The following is a 25550-nucleotide window of genomic DNA, read 5'->3' on the forward strand; positions in this document are numbered from 1 at the left end:
TACGTGCACAGCACTATAGAGAGAGAGGGAGCTCCTCCCCAGCCTGGTGTAGAGAGGAACTAAGGAGTGAGGCAGGATAAGGTGGAAGAAATTCCAGGTAAAGGGACAAAGAGCAAGGGCACAGAGGTGTCAGCATGGAGCTTTTGGGGGGAATCCTATGCAGCTCATGGGTCTAGTGCAAGTCAAGGTATATCCAGGACATACCCTGGCTGGCCAGCCCTGAGCACACACCCAGCCTTAGAAGGCTGTAACCAGGGCAGCAATGTGGTCAGTATTTGTTATTGAGATGAATCATGGGCAACTGGGCAGAGGATGAACGCAAGACCAGTTAATAACACAAATACTTGAGGCTGCTATAAAATTAAGCCAGAGGGGTATTCAAAACAATGTTACAGCAGGGTAGATCAAAGCCAAGTTCCGGACCACAGGGCTTGGCTGGATGGGTGAGGGGTTTGTATCCCACTACAAAACTCCAGAGCTGAGTGTACCTTCATCCAGGGCTGCCAAATACCCAAGGTTCAGGGAAGAGTTGGTTGGCAATGACTCAGGACTTTTAATTCTAAGAGCAGGTAAACCCAAGCTTACTTTGCCTCCTTAAAAACCTCCTGATCTGTGGTAGGAGAGTGAAATGGCACATAGGGCTTTAGAAAAAAAAATCAAGTCAGATCTAATAAATGTTAGGCTGATTTAGAGCTGCTCTGGGCAGTTCAATTTGTTTACAAGGAGTTACCTAACTCTGAACATACTGTACATGGCAATGAGAAGTCGTCAGGGCAAAGGGAAAAAAAACCACAGCCACAACCAACACAAAAACAGCCAGGAATGGTAGGGAGGACATAGAGATGAAGGTGGGGTTTATTTTTTATTATAAAAGAAACAAAAAACCTCCTTGGAACCTTAACAAAGGAGTATTTTCACTCAGAACGGGACACCAAGATACAAAATTACCAGCGTTTGACCCCAGTCCTGTCCCCTCCCCTCTAAAAGCAGAGACAGGGACAGGAGAAGCAAACAAGCAATTCTGTTAAAGTCTTCAAATCCCTACCGATATGATTAAAATCTAAAGTTTTTGCTTTTTAAAAAATTTTTAATATATCAAAAGGCCTGCTTTAGTGACATGCTGTCCCCCGGAAAAGAACCCATCACCCCGTCAGTAACGTACATGCTCAAGTTGACCAGCCAACTCCTATTTCTAAACCCCTGTGCAGACATGTGTCTTTACACCAAAGCCAGGGGGCTCAGGTGACCGCAGCTGCCATCCATGCTCTTTCCTGTTAACCAGCCAGTGCCCACCCCCTCCCAAAAGGCGGGCAGGGCACAGAGAAACCCTTAAATGGTAGTGAGGGTTTAACAGCCCCTGACAGCCAATTCTTCAAGCATCTCCACCCTCACCCCCAACTCAAAAGGAGCCTTTTTCTAACCACACTACTCACTTCCAATTCGGCTCCTGATGACCAGAATGGTTTTCCTCCTTTAGAAAAAGCACATATATCTGCACACCCATATATATATAATTTTTTTGTTTTTGCATTTAAATATAAAAATACTACTCTGATTTGTTATAGGTGGAGGACCAAGGAATGAGAGCTTTTTTCTTCTAAGGTAGAGCGATCCATCCCTTTCCTTTGCGCTGAGCTTATCTTCAAATGAGGGCATTTAGCCCCAGGCCCAGGAAGCACAGCACAGAGAGGGGCACCTTCCTGCCAGCCACCCACATTCCCCTCTCCTAATTCTCACTTCCATGAGAAATCTGGTCACAGCCTTCTAAGAAATGGAACTTCCACCAAGGGGGAAGGAATATCTAACCTAGCCACAGAGTAAAAGCCCAGCCCCCCAACCTCCCCCTTCAGCTACCTCAAAGAAGAAAAAGGTCCTTCCCCTCCCTTCATAAACACTATACTCACTGTCCGCATAGCTAACGCCTGTTGGACAAACATCTGATTAAGAGAAGCAGTGGTTATGTTTCCCCGCCCCCTCTCCACTAATGCACTAGGAAGCTTCAGTGATGGGGGGTTGGTAAAAGGGGTGTGTGTGTGTGTGTGTGTGTGTGTGAAGAGATTAAGAACCTGACCTCTGTAACCTGGCCAAAAAAAGCAAGAGATATTAATTGGGCAGAAGGAATACAAAAAGACCTTGATGCTCTGCCCTTTGAGTTACGGCTATTATGACAATTGAGGGGGTGGGGGGTGGCACGAGAGTGGAGCGGGTTGAAGAATTAGAAGGGGTTCAATGGCTGCGCGTCTAGTCCGCTTAGTTTTTGTACTGGAAGGGCTCCTCGCCAGTTTCGTTAAGAAGACACGTGCGGATGAGGGCTTCTGTCACCCCGAAGGGGTCACAGTTGGCAGAGGGGCGCCGGTCTTCAAAGTAACCCTTCTTCTCCTGACCGACAGCCCGGGGAATGCGGATGCTGGCGCTGCGGTTGGCCACGCCGGCAGAAAAGTCGTTGATGTTGGAGGTCTCGTGGAATCCGGTGAGGCGCCGGGCGTTGTCCCGGCCCCCGTGGGGGTCGTAGGCTCGGATGTGGTACTGATGCCGCTTGCTGAGCCTCTCGATGTACTCTTCAAGGTACCTACAGGAAACACAGAAGGTGAGGGTCCGGCCTGTCACCAGGAAATCTGTCTTTCAAGCACGAGAGCAGGAACGCATGCCAAGAATGAAGTAACTTCTCTATCAAAGACTTTTTCCAGTTCACCTCAACATGGCTCCCTCCAGTTGAGTATATACCTGCCTCGGGACTGGCGTGTCCAGTGCTCAGAACAGCGCTGGACACACAGTAGAGGATATTTGTTGAATGAAAAGATCCTAATCAAAGACCTTTTCCCACCCTTAAGCATTAAGTTCATTCACACGCTTCTATTATTACTTGGTTCTTATCAAAGATTTTCAAATGCTATTAATCTATGTCAACTTTTCCCTATCCGCATCCTTATTCCTGAAGTATTTCTGGCCCTTTTCAAAAAGGAACAGAATGACAGGGTTAGAAAACAATTTTTGAAGCCAAGTGCAAAAAGCTAAGGTCCAAAGCGGGAGCTCCTGTTTACTCATCTGCAAACATAAAATCCTGCGCAAGATTCTTGCACAGATAAGAAGACCCGGGAGGGGAAGGCACTCACTTCAGACCGTTCTCCTCTCGCGTGGCCTTGGTGCTGAAGTTGGTGTGGCAGCCTGCACCATTCCAGTTCCCAGGAATTGGCTTGGGGTCAAAGGTTGCTATCACTCCAAAGTCTTCACACACCCGGTGCAAGATGAACCTCGCCACCCAGAGATGATCTCCCATCTCGATTCCTTCACAGGGTCCTATCTGGAATTCCCACTAGAGAACGAGAAGGTTGGCCTTAAAAATAAAGCCACCTGTTCACCCCGCTCAGAACCTCCAACATCCCCTCCCCTCTCACTTCAAGTCCACCCAGCCTCTTAGGTTTGGGGTCAAGGACGGGAGCAGCAGTAGCCCTTGCTACTGAGACTGCCTACAGGAGGGGAAAGCGGGGGACTAGAGCCATTTACCTGGGCGGGCATAACCTCGGCATTTGTCCCTGCAATCTTGATGCCAGCGTACAAGCAGGCCCGGTAGTGAGCCTCCACAATGTCCCTGCCGTAGGCTCTGTCGGCTCCCACGCCACAGTAGTACGGACCTGCGGAGACAGCAAGAAGAAATGTTAAGAGAACACCCCTTTCCATCTAAGAAGCAAGACCCAGCGTCGGTCATCAGAAAGCTCTTAACATTGGCCCCCTGGAATCACCACTGACCCTGCCTTCGCCTGGAGGAGGGCAGTGAATGGGACAGGGGACCCCACCTGAGTGAAGTGCAAGGTTTTCCCTCAATGTCAATGGCTAAGCATCCATGTTTGGATCTGTGTAACCGGAGGGCAAGTATTATTCCAGCCAGTCTAAGGGACACTCCTATAGCTTTCTGACCCGCAAGGAATCACTACCATCCCTGGGGAAAGAGACTTGCCTCACCAATGAAGCAGCTGGGGAAGGAGGAGCAGGTTCATCTCTCATCAACGGGACTCACCTTGGGGCCCTGGGAAGCCATTGGAAGGCCAACCAAAGGGGTGTCCATCGGTGCCCATGAGAGTATATTCCTGCTCCATTCCAAACCAGGGGTGCTGATTGCTCACCATGTCCATTATCCGTTTACAGGTGTGCCTCAAGTTGGTCTCTAGAGAAAACGAAAACAGAGTCAATATGCCTTTAGAGACAGACGGACAAATATACCAAATCTTGGTGCTGATGGAGAAAAAGAGAAAGTTCTTCCAAATCCACGCAGCCTAAGTGTTGAGTACAAGCTGAACTGACCCTGAGCCTGTGTGAACCTTTCTGTGGCCCACCAGCATAAGAGAGGAAAACGGGACAAGCTGTAATTAAACATTTGTGGAGAGGTTCCTGATTAAGTTAAAATCAAGTCGCACGACAGTGGATCTAGATCAGAGCAAGTTTTTACCCCATCAGCATGCTGGCCACCTTCTAAGTACCAAATGCCAGGTACTTAAACCCTCTATTCATGAGACTGCTACTTCATGAGACTCTTGGGCTTTTAGAGCCAAATTTACACTTTCTACTGAGAAAAATCATTTGTGTATGAAGAACCACGCATTCCAGGTGAGAGATAAAGTGCTGAGTTATAGGCCGGGGCAAAAGAAAAACATTAAAATGAGATGAGCTCAACTGGAAACCATTTCTAAGCGGGATGGGGACTTTAAAATAAGCAAATGCAAACTTATCATAGGCTGTGTACCAATGTCCTGGTAACCACGTTAGGAGTGCTATAGGAAGGAAAATCCACAAGTGAGTCTTGGTAACAACCTGGAAGGGTATTACAAGCCTCCACTTTTGTAATTGAGAAAACGAGGCTCGGAGATGTTGGGTGACCTGCCCAGGGGACAAGGCAGGCAGCAGAGCCAGGAAACCCATGACTGTCTTGGCATCAGGGTACACGTCCTTTACCCCCATATGACACCGCCTCTCAAAACAAAGGCAATTAAGGTTCAGAGTCATTAAGAGACTCACCAAAAGGTCTCATTGGCAAAGTGCAGCAAGAGACTTCACATAGGTAAGGTTTTGAAAGTTGAATGGCTGAGAACTGGGAGCAAGAGGCATGCCAGACAAGTCCCAAAGGCGCAGTTAGAGACCTTGAGGCAAATGCATGTTATCAATGAACAAAGATGCCCACGTTTTAGTCAGGGGACAGATAGAAGAAAACCAGCTGTCTGGAATGAAGTAGCAACCAAGAGGTGCTATCAAACTGCTCTCAATTACGGGCACGTATTAACTTTCTTACTAACTTTGCAAGTATCTCCTCCCTCTCCTTTACAGCATTTGTGAATTGGGGTGGGGGCACCCACATCTATCCTACACGCACCTGCAGGCTTTCGGTTGTACTTTAGGACTTCACAGAACACCAGCTTGTTGGGGTCCTTGCGGAAAGGGTCCCGAAACATGGCAGCAGGAATAAGATACATGTCACTGTTGGAACCTTCAGACTGCAAAGTACTAGAGCCATCAAAATTCCACTCGGGCAACTCTGGGGTCAAAAAAGAGGGAAAAATCAAGTTAGAAACGCACAGCTTCCCAGGCGAGCACACAATCCCCCACTGGCTTTTACACCTCTAAAGGTCTACACCCTCTTTTGCATAAATTCAGTGATGCATGACCACCACTTTGGACACCCTCGCATCTCTTCCTTAAAAGAAATAGTCACCAGAACAACCCAAGAATGATTATTTCCTCCTCAAAGAAGACCACTGGACAACAAGGAGACACACTGAAATATTCTGACATCAACAGTGAGTCAGTCGTCATTTAAAATACTGAAATAGGAGAAACAAAGGTTCTCGACTGCCCCGCTAAACCATGTGTGTTGCTTCCTTGTCTAATCCATTCCCCGACTGTGTATATGGACCGCTGTGGCTTAAGCTGTGTTCTGATTTTGTAGATGAGGAAACAGCCAAGCAGCAGGATGACTGGTTCAAAGACGCTTCCCCATCATCATCCTCTTTACTCGCTGTGTTTAAAGACCGGTATCTTCCTCTCCCTGGCTGACCGAGATCTCCAAGGTGAAGACCAGACTCTTACACCTTTGCCCGTCCAGTGCCTAATCCTCACCACACAGCAGGAGCGCAACCGATGCCTTACGTTATGGTCATTCATGCATTCGAGTGACATTATCCAAAGAGGAAGCTATCCTAAATGTGGTTAAGAGGTGACAGTTTTTATCCTCTGATCCCTTTCCCAAGGGAGGGCTATGGCTTACTCTAGACCAGAAAAAAAAATGAGGGCTACAACTCACACCATAACTGCTAGAGGGACAGGCAATCAGATGATAGAAAAATTTCCAACAGTGGTAACAACAAAACGCAAGCGAACGGCTAGTCTGATGAAGAAACCACTTTGGGGTGTTTGCTTTGCCGTCTAGAGCCCCGGCAATACGAGTTCAAAAACCGTTACTTAAAATTTGTACAGTAAGTGTGTCAGTCAGGTTGAAGCAGTGGTTTTCAACGGGGTCCCCGGGGGGTGCCTTAAGCCAACTAAGGAAAGATAACCAAGTCAGCAGTCTCGAGCCCCCTCCCCCAATGCACACTTCTCGTCTTTTGTCTTCTCTCTATTGGCTTACATGCAAGATTCCACTTAAAAAAAGGGGTCCATTGTTGCCCTGCTTTGAGGCAGGGTCGGAGCTTCATGTTGATTGAATGAAGGCTGAAAAGCCTTGCCTTCGGAAAGCTTCCAAACAGAATAACAAAGAGGCCAAATCTAGAGGCTTGGGCTCCGGCCACTGCCCACCCCGATGTGGCTTCTGCCTGGCTCGAACTCCCCACTCTGCCTTCTCTCACCTTCCACACACTTGGGCTCACTGTCCAGCGTCCGGGTCTTGCATCGCAGTCCTTCTCCGGTGCCGTCGATCCAGATATACATAGCTTGGACTTTATCACCCTGGGGCAGGGACATGTACACCTGCTTGATGCCTTTGTTCAAGTGGGAACTCGCTGAGGTGGCCATGGTGGAAGATGTGCTGGTGAGAGGAAAAAAAAAAACAACTAAGAACATCAATTCCAAGCCCTGGCTGGTGCAGCTCAGTGGACTGAGCGTGGGCCTGTGAGGCAAAGGATAGCGGTTCAGTTCCCAATCAGGGCACATGCCTGGGTTGCAGGCCAGTTCCCAGTGGGGGACACACGAGAGACAACCACACATTGATGTTTCTCTCCCTCTCTTTCTCCTTCCCTTCCCCTCTCTTTGAAAATAAATAAATGAAATATTTTTCTAAAAAAAAGAACATCAATTCCAAACTGATCTTCTGTAGGACTCCTTGAATAAGAACAATGAAATCAAGAAGTCACAGACTCAATGGTGTATTTATTTATTCTGCTTTCAGGGGGACTAAAGTTTTATATTAGACAAAAAGCTCCTTATAGGCTTCCTCAAACTAGAATCTACACTTGTGAGGGCTAAGCTCTAATTTCTTAGGGCAGCCAAGGCAGGGAAATTTTTTTTCTTAAAAATACGAAGACAGTAAGGGGAGAAAATAACTCAAAACCAAAAAAGCTGATAGAGAAGTTCAGAAACATGACTTTAACTGAACAGACGTGGTCTCCTAATACAAGTAAAATCCAGACACAGAAAGGCTTGGCTGCTATGGTCTTGGGGTGAGTCTGCCCTTTGCCTGGCACAGTAGGGAGCATGTTAATTATTAAAGGCTCCTCCAAACCCCCGGGACCAATCCCCCCACGAGGTAGGCAGGATGAAGGGGCTAGCTAGATTTAAGAGGCTGGTGGCTCCCTTAAAAGAACTGCAGTCATTCTATCACCAAGATGTAGAAGCAGCTGGTTGGAGTTGGAATCTCAGATGCACCCTGCCGTAATTTCCATCCACTGGAGCCAAAAGGCTCATTGGGGAATGACATTTTGAGATGCCACTAGCACTTTTCAAGGAATTAGGAAATTCCCACTGGAAAATTCCAAATGCAAGAAAGAGATGTGGACTTTCAAAAGCTGAGGCACTCTAGAAGCTGTATGTAAGCCACCACCGCAAAACCTCGGAAAGAGAAGACACTCTGAAGCCACAAAACCCAAGAGGAAACGGTTCTGTCCCTCCCTGCCCTGTCAGCGGCCCAGGGTGGCTAGAAAGGGAACATATTGTTCTCCTCCTGGGACTTGGGCAACTCTGAAGTACAGTGAACAAGTTTCTATGGGCAACAGTCCATGTTTACCCAGCTGAAAACATAACCGTCTCTTCCAACAGCTTCACCCTTCTCCGGAGGGAAGAGGACTTCATCTGTCAAGTCTTTGGCCTTGTATTTGCCTAGGGAGTCTAGAAGGCTTGGTGGGTCAAATCCCAGCCTCATCCCCATACCTGCCTACTAATAAGCCCAGAAGGAGCAATCCCTTGATCCCTCCGGCTCCCACGAGAAACTACAACCCAGTCTCCAACTTGACTCCCCCACGTCAAGCCACACTTTCTTCCTAGAGCCTTGGTAACAGATTGTTCTTTTCTGAGATGAACTGGTCGCCAACAGCCTAGTTGTTTATTCTTATCAACTGGTGCCACCGCGTAGCTAGATGACCCGATGGGGAGAAAAATGGGATTCTTCAGTTTTGAGCTGTTTCTGCAGCGGCAGCTGGCTCGGGGTCCTCCTCCCTGCCTCCTCACTCACCCCAGCCACGTAAGGTCAAGCGTATCCTTGGGGGTGCCCTCCTTGGCCCTTCTCCTTTTGGAGTGGCTTTCGCGCCTGTCCTCCATGTCCGGCTCTCGCTGGTCCACGGACCGGAGCCTTCGGGGTGAGGGAGTCAGACACGGAGAGGGAATCGAACATGGAGAGGATACGGGAGAGGGCGAGGGAGTCAGAGAGCGATCGGGATCACACCGGGACATGCCAGAAAACGCAGGCTGGTGGCTCAAGGTCTTAATCTTGACTCGCGATTTCTCTCCCGAGTTCACGGTATAGGCGACAAAGCCGAAGCAATTGGAGGGGAGGTCTAAGGTCCGCGACTCCTGGTCGTCTTCATTTTCTTTCGATGCCTTCTTCGTGGATTTGCGGCTGGGGGAGGATCCCCCCGTGCCACCCTCGGGGCGGTTGGGATAATCCACTTTGAGTGCAACCCCTTCGAACCGAAATGTCTGGAAAGTTGGAGTCCCGCCCCTTGGGCCCGGGTCCGGATCTCAGGGCCTGGCCGAGGGCGCCATACCCCTCCGAGGGCAGAGGTTGGAGGGGTGGGGGGAAGGGGCGCGGGGACGTCGGCGGGAGGACAGCGAGACGCCGCCGACTCTACCCAGCCAGACCAGGCCTCTCCAGTAGCCGCGCCCCTAGCACGCCGTAGCTGGGGGGTCCCCATTGTTCAGTCACAGTGGCAGGTCACAGGGACTGAGGCTGGAGCTGACTGCACTAACACGGTCATTCGTCTCAACGGAGGCGACTATAAGATCACCAAGATCATGACTAATTGCCAAGGCCTGCCACCGTAGGACCTCGCGCTCACCCGAGGAGCCACCAGCCACTCCATCCACCCTGCACACAACGCCGCAGAGCGACCTCCAGGGGCGGCGCTTTGGGCCGAAAGCAGCCAAAGGAAGATCAAAACAAGTCCCCGCCCTCTTCAAATCCTGGCTACCCGCGCGGCCCACCATTGCCAACCCAGACCCATCGCAAGCCAAAGGCGGTGCAGGCCCGCGGGACTACCCGCTGGCCGAGACTCCAAACAGGGCCAGGAGGTGGGAAGGGGCCGAACCCCAAAGCCAAGCGATGCAGCTCGGGAGGCGGCGGGGGCCGCCTGCGTCACCTCCGAGACCCCCGGGCCGGCGAGCCGCTTACCTGGGGGGCGAGCAGGCGGCAGGGCGGGCAGGCCGTGAGAGCGAGGTGCGGAGAGGAGAAGAGAGGAAGCTGGAAATGCTATTTAAACCCTCAGTTCTTCTCCCATCCTCGGCTCTGCAAAGCCGTCCGCCGCTCTGCACCCTTTATCGGCGGCCTGGGCCGCCCCCAGCGCCCTGATTGGCTCCCAGCGGCGGGCAGCCGGGGCGGATCGACTGATGCGCGCCCGGGCACCTCGGCCATTGGGCGACAAGAGGAGCGGACGCCTCCAGGGAGGGGGCCGGCGCGCCCGGGAAGAAAGAAAGGGTAAGGGTTGTGGGGGAAGGGCGCCGGTACAGGGGAGGGGGTGCTGGTGGGGGGAGGGGAGAGGAGGGGCGGGGCGGAAAGGAGGGGCGGTTGCCGGAGGAGGGGCGAGTTCCTGCCGGGAAGGACCCCGCCTTGTTTTTCGCCACCGCTGAGCGTCCCCGGAGCCCATACCCGGCTCTGGAAGCATCCAGCAAGCCTCCTGCAGCCTCCGCCCCTGCAAACTTCAGGTTGGATCATGTTGCAAAAGAGTCCTCTCTTTCAGGAGGTCCTACGGCATGCCCCATAGCTCCCTGAGGGAATTCTAACCCACCGGAACATAAATTTGCCTTTTACTGTTAGAGAGCCACCCCGCCTGCAGCCCCCTTCTCGGTGCTGGTGCCAAGTTAAGAAGGGCGCAGGGGCCAGAAAGCCCTAGGGCCTGCGGAGGTAGGCCTGGAAGAGTCGGCTCTCGGTGGGTTTGGGGAAACGACCAGAAGTCTGCGATCTCGCTTTTTTCATCAGTGTGCCGTGTTTATAGTATCGTCCACAGAGAGAGGAACCTGAGAGGGGCAGAAACAAAGTCATGAGACCTTTCTGATTCCCTTCTGTTAAACCTAAAGCAAGCCTCTCTGGGCCCACGTTTTCTTGTCTGCAAATAAAGGTCTTCACGAGAGGACTGTAAGAGCTGCCCACCAGATTTGAAGTTCTTGTGTGCAAACGCCCCCAAGGGCAGCTGAAAGGAACGGGAGGCCTTTGCCTACTCCCAGGGTAGGTTGAAAACGTAGGATTCCTTCAGCAAATTCTCTTGGCTTTGCTTTAAGGTGATTTATTGCGTCTTCTTTTTAACCCAGAAAATGAGAATCAGTACCCCTTCCTCCTCAGCCTTGCTGTGATGGTGAAGAAGAGGTATAGGTGAACACAATCATGAAATGGAGGCTTTCAACAGATGCACAATAATTATGTGTGTATATATATGTACAACCATAATAGAATATGTATAGAAATATTGTATGTGCACAATAGAACTGTATATATATATATATATAATCAGTTCTATTACTTAAACATTCTCTATTTTTATTCCCTGAAATCTACCTGATGGTATCTGGCCGTGATTTGCATCTTTCAGGATCCCCAGTGTTTGAGACTCTGAGATTTTTCTGGTTGAAGGCAAGCAAGTCATGTTTTCAGTGCCTTTTTTAAAAGAGGAAAGGAGGAAGTTTGTTCTTCTGGTTATTCTTTACCACAGATATGGAAAATAAATGTTGCTTGTGACCACACACACACACACACAGAACTTGGCTTCTTTGGTCAAAATCCCTCCCCTTGAAGAGTGTGCCTAACGCTGTAGTGCTTGAAAATGACAGAAGCAGTCTTCCTCTCAAAAGGGCTTTGAGTATGTTTCGGACAGGAGACGTTCTGGACCAGGCAAAGCGCCTTGCCAGTGTAAGGGATTCCACATTCCAGGGCTGCATTGGGTTGTTGAAGGCTGGGCTTCAGCTCGGACAAGCCTAGGTTTACATCTGGGCTTTCATGTGGCTAAGTCACATGAAACCCGAGTTTCCTTGTCTCCAAAATACTGTAAGGATTCATTGTGACAATATATACAAATGAAGGAGGATAGTACCTGGAACATAGTGTTTAGAAAACAGTAATATGATTAATACAGGATAAAATAACCTGAAGAGATTGGATTCTTTCCCATAACAATCTATTCTACACAACCTTCTAACTCTGTAACTCTCCACTGGTTTATGAGAGGGAGCCTAGACCTGCTAATAGCTGTCTTCCTTCCATTTCTTTCTGTGCAGCCTTGTGTTTAAGTGGTTGAAGAGGGGTAGTGGAGGAGGTGCAAGGTGATGTTCTTGTGAAAAAAGATGTTGGTTTCCAGACGTCAAACTGCCTAAGCATAATCTACAGCCTTCTCTATACTCATTACTTCCATCCAGCATCCGAGATGGGGATGCTAAACATAATGGGACGTGGAATAGTACAAACAAGGGTAGTTTGGCTTTTCTAGCTTATGGCATCCTGTTGGCTAGGTATCTTAACCTCGTTGAGTAGCTCTTTCATCTTTAGTTTCCCAGGAGCATTCAGGATAGAGTGTTCAATAAGTCATGTTTGTTGAACACACAGAAACGCCAGCGGCACCGGGAGGGCTAGTGCTTTGAGCTGCTTTTCCAAGAATGGAAGTGGATTTGCTTTGATCCATTCATGTGACCAGGGACATACTTTGTGAGGGCCAGCAACATAATACATGACTGCCGAGTCGTTCCGGAGGGAACAAGAAGCTTGTCTTCCTCTGCCCACCCTACACTTACTTAACCAACGGAAATCATGCTTGAACGGGTCCAAGGACCGACCAGGGAAGCTTAAAAGCATATGGGGGAAGAAAAAGCAGAAAACGGCCTGTTACAAACTGGTTCGCCCCCAGAAACCCAGACCACTTTTGGAGAAGTTAAAAGTAGAACAGCCTGTTTCATCCAGTTTGGCTTTGCTGTGTCCGCTGCCCTCTGTTCTCCTTCCTCTTCTTCCCCAAATTGAAATCCACCCCCGTTCCCCACCCCTCCAAAGTCGAGTTTGTGCCTCTTAGCATAGAGTCACTATGTCCAAGGGGTAGGTGGAGTGGGAGAGCAATATTTCAGGTAAAGAATTTGTTCCAAATCCAAGGAGTGGGCCAGGGACTAAAAGCATTTTTTCAGTGTTGCTCTGTTGCCTGAAATGAAGGCCTTGCCTTAGAAGGCCTTGGGTTTTACCTGTGAGTTTACCACTAAATTTCTATCTCTTTTGAAGAATCATCCATTCTCACCCCGAAGGTTGGAAGCCCTTCATCTGGTAGTTTGAGGTGCCTTCCCCTCCTTAGAGAGAAGCTTTGGGGTGAGGCTCAGACAGACCCAAGCCTTCAGCCATAACATGTCATTTGAGAAATGGAATTTCCCCTATGTCTGGATGATTTCAGTAGGCATTCGACAAAGCTCTTTAATCAGGCTAAAGGCACATACCTGAGATGCACACTTCAGAAATACCCTGGAGACCCAATCAAAACTGTAAGCTATTAAATAAACTAACACCAGTTCTTTTCCAAAAGAACAAACCATCCTATAAGGCTAAAACGAAAATCAAAAAGAAGAAAAGAAACAGTCTTGGAAGTTAATGTCATTGCTCTTAGGCCCGATTTAGGGAAGAAGCTGCCGGTGGCCAAGCTTTCAAATTTCACTACACAATTAAAGGAGCAAAGACCTGGTTTTACCGCAGTTCAGTACCTAACTCAGAGAATTTGATCTTTATGTCCTTTCCGATTGTTTGACATTCTTAAGTTCACATTAGGGAATGAGGAGTTTGAATCTCAGCTATGTTTCATTAGCCTGATTTGAGTCTTGTTGAAAGCCCCTTGGAATCATTCAAATACAGGAGAAACTCCATTTCCCAAACTGCATGTTAGGACTGAAGGTTTGGGTCTGTGTTAGCCCTACCCCAAGCCATGTCTCCCAATAAGAAACTTGCCTGGAGAGTTGGGAAGAATGAAGTTCATCTTAGCTAACAACATGGGAAAATAAGTCTTATTGAGAAAATGAAAGCCAGGCAATTCTGGAATTAGATCTTCACAGTTTTATGCCTTGAAGACGAGGACACTGAGGCCTCGGTAACTCAGTAGTTTGCTGAAGTTGCTACAGTGCAGTACTTCACAGCCTGTGTGTTTCCAAGGCGTCGTAACTCCTGTGGGAGCCCATTTCTTTCCCTTTCCTAGTGTCAGGCTGTGGACAGTGCATTCCTGGACCAGCGCCCCTAGAACAACCAAATCCCTGCCGTACCCACTGAGGGACGTCCCAAGTGCACGGACCTATCAGTTTACCTCTAAATCCTACACTGTGGGTTTTAGTGCCTTCTATATTGTGGACATTGTATATATTCTTTGTGAACAGCTAGATGACCAGAAACCAGAAGGGCTTTATGGCGGATTCTAAGGACTCTTTGGAGATCATACTTCATAGTCAATACTCTGCTGCTAGTTTCACTTTTGTGAAGCTGGGATATTCATAGATAACTCTCTTCCTTATTCTCAGTGTACATGTAGGTATATCTTTGTTTTCCCTGGATTGATGGGAGCATTGTTGAAGCTTATGAAAACATTTAGGAGATTGAGCATTGCGGTCAAAACATTGCTTGGATCAGAGTGTGCCCTTTTCAGCTGGTGCTTTTCCCAAAGATAACCTCAACTGGATCCTGCGTCCTTCCTCCCTCAGCCCCATCCCTGTAGTTGATTTGAGTCCCAGTGTGTTTCACATTCTTATGCCAGATTTTAATGGGAAACAAACAGCCCTGGGGTATGTTTTCTGGATGCTTGGGCAATACTTAGACTGATTCTGTATTTTTCCTGACCTCCTTTTCCCTGCCTTCCCCCCCCTTTTAAATCCGTTGTTGAGCGATTTGTTTACCAGGTTGGGGAGCGGGAGGTTTGGCTGGGGTGGCGTGGACGTAGTGCCCTCTGGTGGAATTTTGTGAGAATTACATGTCTCCCTCCAGGCCGAAGAGTAGGAAGTTGTTTCCAGACTGGCCTTCAAAGGGCGGACCTCCCTGTCCCATCTCAAATATAGTAAGTGAATAGCTATACTGGATATTTAAGAGATATTGCCTTGGGGGGGTATCAGTTGATTACCAGATGTTTATAATTATAAAATTAGGTTTTAACAGACTAGACATGGGCAGCAAGCAGCATGTGTGGGTTTTTTGTTTTGTTTTGTTTGGAGAGAGAGAGAGACATCAATTTGTTTTTCCACTTATTTATGCATTCATCAGTAGGCGCCTACATGTGCCCCAGACTGGGAATAGAACCCGCAGCCTTGGTGTGTTGGAACAGTGCTCTAGCCAACTCAGCTATTTGGCCAGTGCCACATGTGTGGTTTTCAGAGCCTTCTCCTATCAGTGTGATGAGAAAGGAGGTCCCCCAAGAAAGGTCATTGAAAAGAGCCTAGGAATCAACTTTCAAGGGAACATGGGCAAGGATCAGAAAACTTGGTCACAAGCAAGTCTTACCCTGAGCCGTCAGGTCTGAGCCCTCAGGTCTGAGCCCAGAAATTTAAGGCCCAGGCAGAAGCTGAGAGTCTGGCAGACTCTCCAAAGGAAACCCTGGGGGCAGGGCTGGGTGGGGGACAGAAAGCGAGACAGAGACGACTTTTAGCGGGGTCTACCGTATTTACGCTGTGCGGCTCACTTACCTTCTCTTTTGTCTATCAGTTTCATTTTGAGAATCACTCCCTTCTCCATTGCCATTAGCAAAATCAATGTGACCCAGAGAACAGTCACTAGCTTGAGTCAGACACACCTGCCCTTGGGTTCCTGTCTTGCCTCATAGTAACTATAAGACTTGCGCAAGTCAGCCTGGTGGTTCCTCCTAGAAATGCTTGTGAGGATTAAAAGACAATTAACAGTAAACAGTGCAGACACAGCATAGGGGATTTCGTTATCCCAGGAACGAGGAAGAGAGTGGGCTCGTGACTCTCACAGATTAGGCTTTAGGATGATTGTGTCTCCCGGCGTCAGAGAACCTCTGACCCGCCCGGCAACACTCTCAGAAGGAAGGGCAGGCAGAGGTACTGGAAGGAAAAGTGTGTGACTTGCTATGGCCGAGTCCTTAGCCTTTAGGTGGTGAGGAGAGGCCTCCCCGAGGGGAACGATTTCAGAAACAGAACAAAGAAAAGCATGTCAGCCATATGAACAAATTACCCGGGTGGGTCTAGTGTTAGTGCCTCGGAGTTTCTAGAAGGAAGGAGTCAGGGTGGAGAAGGGCTCCCTGGGGGTGCTCGGTGGGGTAAAGGTAGGGGTGGGCCTTGTGCTGCGTACCCAGCATGATAAAAATGTGATTGTGGAATGGCTTTCCGTGAGATGCGAGGGAGTGAAATTGGCCGAGACTCACGGGGAAGATCTGGTAAATGACCCGTGCCAAGGTGATGACGGTGAATTACGCTTTGGCTGGAATAGGAGTATGAAAGTAGGAAGTTGGGGAGATAGTGAGCATTTGGATTCTATAAATATTGCTGTTTTGCTCTCTTAAAGCATTAATAAGTCTCACTTTATTCATTTGAATTTGAAATTAAGCCAATCCTTAAACATTGGGTGGGGGTGGTGGTGGCAGGAAGAACGCAGTTTCAGCCTGTGTGAACCAATTACAAACTCTGTTTGTGCCACTTCCGCGTGGTGGCGCCACTCTGGTGAGCAAACAGAAGTACCTGCCCTTCTTTATCAGGATGACACCTGAATGATTCCAGTTCTGAAGGGTAAGAAATCGTTGTTCCCTCAGGTAAAAGGCAATTGCTTGTGCCTGGGGAAGCAGCTGGTAGACGGCATGGCCGCTGGACTCTGCTCTCCCCTTCAAAGGGCCCCTGTACTGCACTCTCTAACCCCATGGCGTTTCCTGCACATTTCTCTAGTCCCCTGGTCCTCTCCTCCCCACCACTCCAATCCCATTAGCATTCCTTTCTCAGCCCCCTCTCTCCTCATCCCCTCAGCAGTTAGAGGTTCAGGGACAGGACGTGTACCAGCAGATGAAGACCAGCTGCTCTCCTTCATGGTCATTACCTTCACTTGGGGACCAAAGAGGCTACCATGCCCACGTCTGAGAGAACCCACAAAGAGGAAGGTGGGGTGGACAGTGGGCAGGGCATCCTAGGCCCTGTCTCAGGGTGAGCTCTCTGGGAGGAGAGGAGCCTGAGCCTGGTCATCCTTCTCTGAGTGCTCCACTTCCGGCAGCAGTGTGTAGGCGGGTCCTTCAGTGCTCGTGCAGCATGGCGCTTCTTTGGACCTGGTCAGCTTTGAGCTGGGATGCCAACGACGGAGCCAAAAGGAAGAGATGCCATAGATTCCCAACAGGCACAGAGCATTGGTCATCATGTGCCAGCAGAAGAAGGTGGTGACAAACATGATGTCACTGATGTCATCATCCTCCCATGGATAGCCAGTGACTGGTCTGTAGAGAATAAAGCCGGCCTGCACCAGCCAGGAACCCATCATGAGGAACAGAAAGGTCTCGATCAGTGAGAGGAGAAACTCATTGGGAGCCCACAGCTCCACAGTCAACACCAGCATCAGCAGGAACACCACCAAGATGAGTAGACCGTGCACCTGCAGCTCCACCCCTGTTGAATCTCGAACGTGTGACACCAACAGCATCAGGAGTACGTAGAAGGCCAGCACCAGGGCACCTCTTTCTAGGAACACACACCTCCGAGGCAGCAGGTTCTTGCTTGTGACATCTACACAGCCACTGAGGCTGAGGAGGAAGAACATGGTGAGGTGCTGCCACTCTTTGGGGAACATAAATCTCGGGGGCAGTTCTCTGTTCATCAGGGTCAGCTTGCCTTTCGTGCAGCTGATCTCATAAGCTATCAAGATGGAGCCGGTCACCATCTTCAACAAACCTCTGTAGGATATCTCCCACAGCTTGGCCCATCTTCCCTTATTCCTGGAAGGACAGGAAGAATTCAGGAGAGAGTCACTGGCAAGCATAGCTTTGGAGACCACTATTGCCTGATACAGTCCGTACAAAAATAGAAACAGCCCTGGGTACACATGACCAATAAAGGTTCCCATTGAACTATAGGCCTGCCTAACGAAGGAGAGGAGAGCAAGTCGGCACGTCCGCACCCGCTGGGGCCACTCCAAGGTCTGGGCTTTGGAAAGAATCGCCTTCCACCAACTTTTATCACCTCAGCCCACCCACTGCACCCCCACGAAGAGGAAGTGTGTTTTGAATCAAGCCTACACCTTTGGTGGCATAAAGCCTCATTGTTCTGTTCCATTACAGCACATTGGGAACTGGCTTCTGTCAAAGAAGAAACTTATAATTGTGCTTTTAGGGGCTCCCCTCAGTGGCCCTAGAGGTGCTTCTGGTCACACTTATCCCTTTTTCCTATGTCTTCTGTCCCCTTGTACTGCCCAGCACTCAGAGCAGCAGGAGAGAGGACCGTGGGGTGAGAAATAGGGATTGCTGTGATATCCAGAGGAAGCCTGGGTGCTCATACACCCTTGAGTATCCTTCAGTACCCCTCAGACATAAGAGGGTCCAGTTGTAAGGTTTTCTTTCCATATACACACATTTACAAACATTTGGATATATAACCACGTAATACACACTTCTCATCTACCTGGCTTTTCTCTTGTAGACACGTGCTTGAAAATGACCAAGAAAGCGCCCTTCATCATCTCCACTTACCTCTTCACATCCTTGCCCCACCTGCTGCCCCCACTGCAACATCTCTGCAGGAACTAAAAGACTACATTTTGGTATGATTTTGGGAACAGAGTTAGTTTCGCAGTGCATAAACCTAAGCTTGGGCCATGTTTCCCAGAATTCCCTTCTCTGTATGGTGCCAGGTTGAGCTGGTAAAATAGAAAATTACCTGGCAATCTGAAGGTGAGAGGGAAGCAGCAACCTAAGCACACTCCGAAGGTGTAGGCACCAGGTACCACTGCAGCTCGTGCTTTCTGCTACTGGTCTTGCTGGCTCACCTCCTTGGCGTGGGCAGTGGCCAGGCAGGCCTGTAGCTCTTAATGTGAAGGGCACCAGCTTCTGTGGGTCTCCTGGGACTGAAGTATGAGGTGGTGAGGGGCAGACATGGGCTCCATTTTTGTCCTCATGGGTTTTGGTGTGTCCTTGCTCTGCCCTACCTACATGTCATATACTACTTCCTGACTTCTGCCACACTGACCTGAAATGACCACAGGCCCATCACACCGCAGACAGGCAACAGCCATCCACAGACGTCTTCACTACAGATGTGTAAGGTCTGGTCAGCACAGGACATCCCTATTCCACCATATTCCATGGCACTGTGCTCCCATGATGCATCCCCAACTGATGCAAAGGGTTAAGATATGATCCTTAAAATGCAGATACTGTTGAGAGGAGCGGCTCCAGCGAGCTGGTGTTGGCTGTTTGTAGTTTAATGCGAATCTTCCCATCAGCTTCATTTCTCCGTTACTAGTGTCTGATGTGCCTTCGGAGACAGAGTAGTAGATACTGGGTAACAGCCAGATGAGTGTAGGGCAGAGGATGGTGGAAAATGAAGCGCAGGGAATGTGAGGCATGACCCGAGCCCTACAAATGGTTCTGGGTGGATTACAGGAGGTGCAAGGAATAGGAGTTTCTCTGGGATGGCTGAGGAGAGAGGAAGTTTATCACTCAACGTGAACTGTGCTAACATCCCAGTCACGGGCAAAATCATCTATCTCATAGTACGAGCAATGCTGTGGAGCAGAGAGGTGGCGCCTGTAATGCTGGCAGCGCCCCTGGTGGAGAGGAGGAGAATTCACACCCAGATCACACAGCACTTCTGATCATATACCTTCTCTTCTGCTTAATTCCAGACAAACGAAATCTCTCTCTGCCATTGAGGATGTCAGTAATTCAGGTGGCCTCTTGCTATTGAGAGATTTGGTGGGGCTGGGGATTTGAGTGTGAGGGCAAGGAGAACAAAGCATAAGTTTGCTTTCTGAAGGAATTTGCTATATTTTGACTTTTAGGTGTTTTTATTCAATGCATAGTCATTGTAGAAAAACTAGATAAAATATCTAAGCAAAAAGGAGAACATTGAAAATCATCTCTAATCCCATAGCCTGGAGGGGAGCCCTGAGGTGTAGAAGCAGTTTCTGAAGGCAGCATGAGGGAGTGGAAAAGGCATTGACCAGAAGTCAGATGTGGGTTCTAAATCCAGTTCTCCCGCCACTTGCTGACCGTCATACCCTGTATCAGGAAAAAATTTGAATGTTGAACTTTCTATTCAAGTAAACACAAAAGGCTGTGGATACTGTTGTACCGAAGTGGATATCTTTCCTGTCCGTTTTTCTTTTTCAGTGACTTTTCCAAACCCTTGGAGAGCACTGTAGAGCTCAGTGCTTAGAGAACAGAGACTCAAAGTGGCAGATTTTGTGCGTCAGCGGGGGGAGAGCCTCAGGGATTCTCTCTGGTTCTCAGATTTGCTCTGGGAGAAGCATAGGGTCCATTGCCCCTCCAGGTATTAGCAGGGCTGGGCCAGAGAGCACGTGGTCTGCAGGCCTCAAGAGCAGCTGCATTTGGCCACTCTTAATGTGCCTCTCGTACTTTTGAGGCTGTGGTCCCAGGGAAGTGGGGGCAGCAGAGCTTATGCCAGCTCCCACACTCTTCTCCCCAATTGTTCCTGGCAGCCAGAAGCTGGTTGCCAGTGGCTAGAGGAGGAGAGAGAACTGACCCAACCGCAAAGCGAGGCTGAAAGTGGCACAGATGAGGACAAAGAGCCCTACTCAGGCCCCGACCTTGGCCAGACACCAACGCTACATGTTGTTCATTGAAACATGAACATCCTGATCTTGACTTTGAAGATAGGTATCACCCGTCCCAACCAGACACTGCCCACAGGTAGCCGAGAAGGGAGCCAAAGGGGGTGAATGATTAGCAGAGCTGGCAGACAGTCTGAGTCTGTGGGCACCGAGCACCTGGGGGGCGGTTTTACCAGGAAAACTCAGCTGAACCACAGGGACCCGTGGAGGCCCTTCCTGGTCTGGCTGCTGCACGGCCAGGCTCCTGCCAGACCCACCTCCCCCACCTGCCAGCCCACATGCTTGAGGGTCCCCAGGCCCAGCCACTGCCACTTGTCTGGCTTGATAGGCCAGAGTGAGCAAGAAGTTCCTCAGGAGTTTAGGAAACATGAACGTACTACATTCTGCGAATTCTGAGTCCAGCAGGACATGTGAAAAGCATGGGACACAGTTCGAATCCTCAGAGAGCTTACACTTTAGTTAAAGGCACAGACTGCCACACATGCTCAAACATACAGCACTGACGTAGAAGACCATTTAGACTGCTTCTCTTCTGTGGAAATCAAATGTCACATGTAATTTCAAATTTCCTAACAGCAAAGGTAGAAAAGCATAAAAAGGTGACCTATATATTAATGAGGTAGTGTATTTCACCCAACGTATTTAAAATGTTGTTACGAAAATTATAAACGAAGTATTTTACACTTGTTTCACACTAAGTCTTCAAACTCCAGCATATACTGTGTACTCTTAGCACATCTCATTCGGACAGACCTGGTTACAGTGTTGCACAGCCATGTGTGGTTAGTAGCTGCCGTACTGCATCGTGCTGATACGGACGGTGTAGAATGATTATGTTGAGTGAATGTCAAAGTTTTAGTGCAAGAAGTTTGGTCAGAAATGGCGTCTAGAGGGCCACGTTGTAACCTTCTCATTGGGTGGGGGACTTGACTATGGTGCTGTCTAACAGCACCTTGTACTTTTATCTCCTGTCTGTTTAGGGAGGCCATCATCATCATCATCGTCGTCATCATCACAAAATGATTGCAACTCGCCTTGCAGCTGGGCAGAGACACATCATAGGAAGAGAGAAGGCTGGCGGTGGGGGGTTGGAGCAGAACCACACGGAGCGCATTCCTGGAAATCGGCCCAAGGTCAGACCCAGCATGTGTCCTTGCGCTGAACTTTAATCTTATTTCAAGTGAGGGCTTCTAAGCCTTGGGTTTGTCACTGATGTACCAGAACAAGGCTCGTAAGAGGTGGAAAACGACCTTCTGATTTCTTAGCTTGAAGGGGCATATATGTTTTTTGTTTTCCTGGCACGCCAGCTCATAATTTTCCTCTCTGAAATTTTCTATACCGTGAGCTTTATATTTCTCTGCATAACCATGACATGGGTTTCACTATTTATATAATTGATTTCAAGTACTTTTCAACAACCACATTTTAAAGGCTGCACATTTTTTCTTCCAGAAACCTTTGCAAGGTGGGTGTGCATACTCTCTTAGACCTATTTTTCCCCTTCTGACTTAAGCTGAGGACGGAACTTAGGACCCTCAGTCTGTTTTCCCATAGTTCTTTTCTCTTCCAAACCAGAATATGCACCCCCAATTAGGAGTTAGGCTCCCAATTAGGAGTTAGGAATATGCACCCCTCAATTAGGAGTAGAAGTCATTTCTTCTTGTTTAGGATGCTTAATTCTGCAAGTTGGGAATCCCCACTGTGAATTTCAAAATTCCCTTTGGGAGACCCAGCTATCTGACCACTCCCCTCCGACCATATAGAAGGTTGCTAGGAAGTTCCTGCCCAGCCAGAGACCACATTTCCCAGCTTCTCAGTGAGTCTGGGCCAGTTGAACATGTGTGGATGTGACATACAGCACTTCAGGCTGTGGCCCATAGAAACCTCAGTCCTATTCCTCACCCTGGCTGAATGCAGTGGACTGCGAGGCCTGGAGAAGAGCAAAGTCACAGGATGGGGGGAGTCTGGCTTCTGAAAGTCCAAGCAGAAGGCGGCCTGCTGTCTAGGATACTGGCATTTGACTTCAGGAGTGTGGTCGAAATACCCTCCCGTCGTGTTAAGCCAATGTGATTTTTTTAATCAGTTAATTATATACAGTGTCGACCAAGCCTTCAAGAGGCCCACGAAAGCTTATAAATTTGATTCCTGGCTATGAATTTTGATGTGACAAACATCCAGAGGGTTACATTGATTATTCCCACCCAACTTCCTCCTCTGCCTTCAGTAGGTTGAAGTCTAGCAGTCTCCTGCACTCCGTCCCAGCCACTGTTTCGGGGGCCCAGGAAACTGAATTCACAAAGGCTGCCTTACAATTATAGACACAGCGTAAGAACTGAATGGGCCTGAAGCTTCTCATTTTGTAACAAGACCACACATCTTAATGAACTAGTGTTTCTCATCCCTGACCAGTGCTGGATAAACCCTCACCGAAAACTAATTACAACCTGTATTAGTTTTCTATTGCTGTGAAACAAATTAACATGAGTATAGGACCTTAAGCAACACGAATGCATTATCTCCTGGTTTCCATGGGTCAGGAATCCAACGTGGTGGGTTGGCTGAGCCCTCTGCTCAGAACCTCAGCAAGCTGGAATTAGGGTTTCAGGATTTGTGATTTTGAAGGCTCAGGATCTGAGGCTCAGGATCCTCTTGCAAGCTCCCTGAATGCTGGCAAAACCCAGCTCCTCGCAGTTCCAGGACCGAAGCTCCTATTTGTTTGTTGCCTGTGTGTCAAGGACTGCTCTCCGCAACTAGAGGTTGCCCGCAGCTCCTGGCTATGTGCCCCCCAGTAGGAAGTTCATGACCTGGCTGTTTGCTTTCCTCCAGATGAACAAGGGTGCCTCTCCCTGGGCGTTCATCTTCTTGGAAAGACCTCACCTGACTAGGTCAGACCCATCCAGGACAATCTCCCTTTTCACTAATTCAGACTCAACTGATTCATAACTAATCATGGGAGTGATATTCCATTATGTTCACTGGTCCCACTCCCACTCAAAAGGAGGGATTATACAGAGTATACACCAGGGACAGGAATCGTGGGGATGATGCTAGCATTCTGCTTACTGTACCATCTAATATTATTTTCATTCATTACTATACGTCACAATATAACTGTGTATGCCTTTGTGTCTTTCTCATTATTGTATTGCTAATCTCTGCACAGTGCCTGGAAAATAATAGCTATTTAGGATTTTTGAATGAAGGAAAGAAAGAAGGAATTAATCCTCTGGTCATCTTGATTGAATTGGGAAGATCCCTTTAATTTATTACCCTCCTGGTTACAAAATTAGTCTCCTTCACTCTATGTTCACCATTGGGAAACTCAGTTGTGAAAGCTCTTCTCTTGTCATTGTTCCAAATATCTGTGGATGAATTCTGTTTAAAGGTCTGGCCTCCTGTGAATTACCCTACTCGTGTTTCAGAGAGGGTTCAGTAGGAAACAGATGGCAGCCCAAATTGGGATCGTTCAAGGAGGGCTTGAAAAAGTCCTTCTTACATAGACAGGGTGTAAGGAGACCACAGGGATAGTAGAGTAACGTTAGGATCTGTTACTGCCTCGAGGCCCCAAGGGACATGGGACAGAACTCGAGGCCCCAAGGGACATGGGACAGAACTTCCCGGTATGGGCAGGGACAGGGTCATGGGTTGAGTGGTGGTCTCTGAACACATATTTCCAAGTCTTCACCCTGGAACCTATGAATGTGATCTTATTTGGCACAAGGGTCTTCACAGATATAATTATGATCTGGAGGTGAAATCATTTGGGTGTAAGGTGAGCTCTGAATCCAATGACATGGGACTTTATGAGAGAGAGGCAGAGAGAGATTTGAGACCCAAAGGCACGTAGAGGAGAAGACCATGCATGAAGATGGAGGCAGCCATTGGGGCAATGGTCCCCAAGCCAAGGGAAGCCGAGGATTGCCAGCAGCTAGCAGAGAAACATGGGACAGGTTCTACCTGAGAGCTTTTATTTTTAAAAAAATCCTCATCAGAGGATATATTTACTGATGTTAGAGCAGAAGGGAGAGAGAGAAATATCAATGTGAGAGAGAAACATCAATTGGTTGCCTCCCGTACGTGCCTTGACTGCAGATCGAACCTGCAACATTTTGGTGTACAGGATGATGTCCCACCACCTGAGCCACCCGGCCAGGACACCTGAGAGCTTTTAGAAGGAACCAGCACTGGCTTCCATAACTGCGAGAGAATAAATGTCCATTTTTTAAGCCACTAAGTTTGGAAGCTAATACAGATGGTATCATAGTGTTGAGGTACTGCCTGCCTCAGGTGACCCCAGAGACAGAAGCCAAGAGAATAAAACCCCTAATTTCACTCTCTTCTCCATTCCCCTGCTGGGGCTCTTCAGTGGCTTAGCATTGCCTGAAGCTGGAGGATAAGGGGGCTTGATGATGTGCTGCAGACCGGGGCGGTCCCCTGGGAGAGGGAGCAGGGTGGGGGGGATGGAGTTGGGGGACAAACTAAAAATATGCACAGCATGTCTGTTTTTAGGCTACCGGTTGGGTAACTCTGAGTCCCAATTTGTCTGGAGCAGTCTAGGTTTTACTTCTTGTCCTGGTGCAAGAATTAATACTGCTAAATGCAGGTTTGGATGCTAAATTATTATACGGTCACATTAGGTATAGGTTAGAATCCACCTGCATCACCACTGAAATGGAGGTAGAGGGTAAGTTCAGTGAAACTCGTCAACATGCCCTCTCTCCTGGTTGCCCTACAGTCCTAACCGTTCCTGACAGGCGCCAGGGGAAAACTTAGGACCTCATGAAATTCACATGAACACACCTGCGTCCACAACCTGGCTCAGGCGTGCCCCGCGTTCTGCATTTAGCTGGTCTCCCTTCCTCTTGGAGATCATCTCATGTCAGGACGTACAGATCTCCCCCATCCCTTTTAGCTCCTGAATAGTGCTTCATGATTCACTTCACCGTTCCCCTATTGGTACACATTTACTATTTAGAGTTCTTCGTGGAAACTGCGCTTCAGTGACCGTTCTTGTACAGGCTCTTTGTGTAGATGTACGAGTATTTCTAAAAAAGAAACCGTGTTAGCTACAGACAGCAAGAGTCCATTCTGGCTGGTTGAAGAGAAAGAAATTTATTAAAATAAAGGGGTTAGTTCACAGTCATTGAGAGGGCTA

The 25550-nt window shown here is 48.6% G+C and overlaps 3 protein-coding genes across 3 annotated transcripts; 1 reads left to right on the forward strand and 2 right to left on the reverse strand.

The window, feature by feature from the left end:
- Window positions 1–837: 837 nt before the first annotated feature.
- Window positions 838–9888, reverse strand: GLUL (glutamate-ammonia ligase). Its single transcript, XM_037145645.2, has 7 exons — window positions 9803–9888; window positions 6831–7009; window positions 5363–5524; window positions 4016–4162; window positions 3505–3632; window positions 3114–3313; window positions 838–2569 (listed from the first exon to the last, which is right to left on the reverse strand). The coding sequence occupies exons 2-7, from the start codon at window positions 6994–6996 to the stop codon at window positions 2251–2253; spliced, it is 1122 nt and encodes a 373-aa protein (XP_037001540.1). The 5' UTR covers window positions 6997–7009; window positions 9803–9888; the 3' UTR covers window positions 838–2250.
- Window positions 8732–18343, forward strand: LOC128627158 (uncharacterized). Its single transcript, XM_053663712.1, has 4 exons — window positions 8732–8771; window positions 9457–10105; window positions 14609–14678; window positions 18244–18343. The coding sequence occupies exons 1-4, from the start codon at window positions 8732–8734 to the stop codon at window positions 18253–18255; spliced, it is 771 nt and encodes a 256-aa protein (XP_053519687.1). The 3' UTR covers window positions 18256–18343.
- Window positions 16760–17671, reverse strand: LOC119049603 (transmembrane epididymal protein 1A-like). Its single transcript, XM_037145647.2, has one exon. It carries the CDS (start codon window positions 17669–17671, stop codon window positions 16760–16762), a length of 912 nt encoding a protein of 303 aa, XP_037001542.2.
- Window positions 18344–25550: the final 7207 nt, after the last annotated feature.

The sequence above is a fragment of the Artibeus jamaicensis genome, unplaced genomic scaffold, assembly GCF_021234435.1.
Source record: "Artibeus jamaicensis isolate MK-2021 breed Jamaican fruit bat unplaced genomic scaffold, CSHL_Jam_final contig_327, whole genome shotgun sequence".
Lineage (NCBI taxonomy): Eukaryota > Metazoa > Chordata > Mammalia > Chiroptera > Phyllostomidae > Artibeus > Artibeus jamaicensis.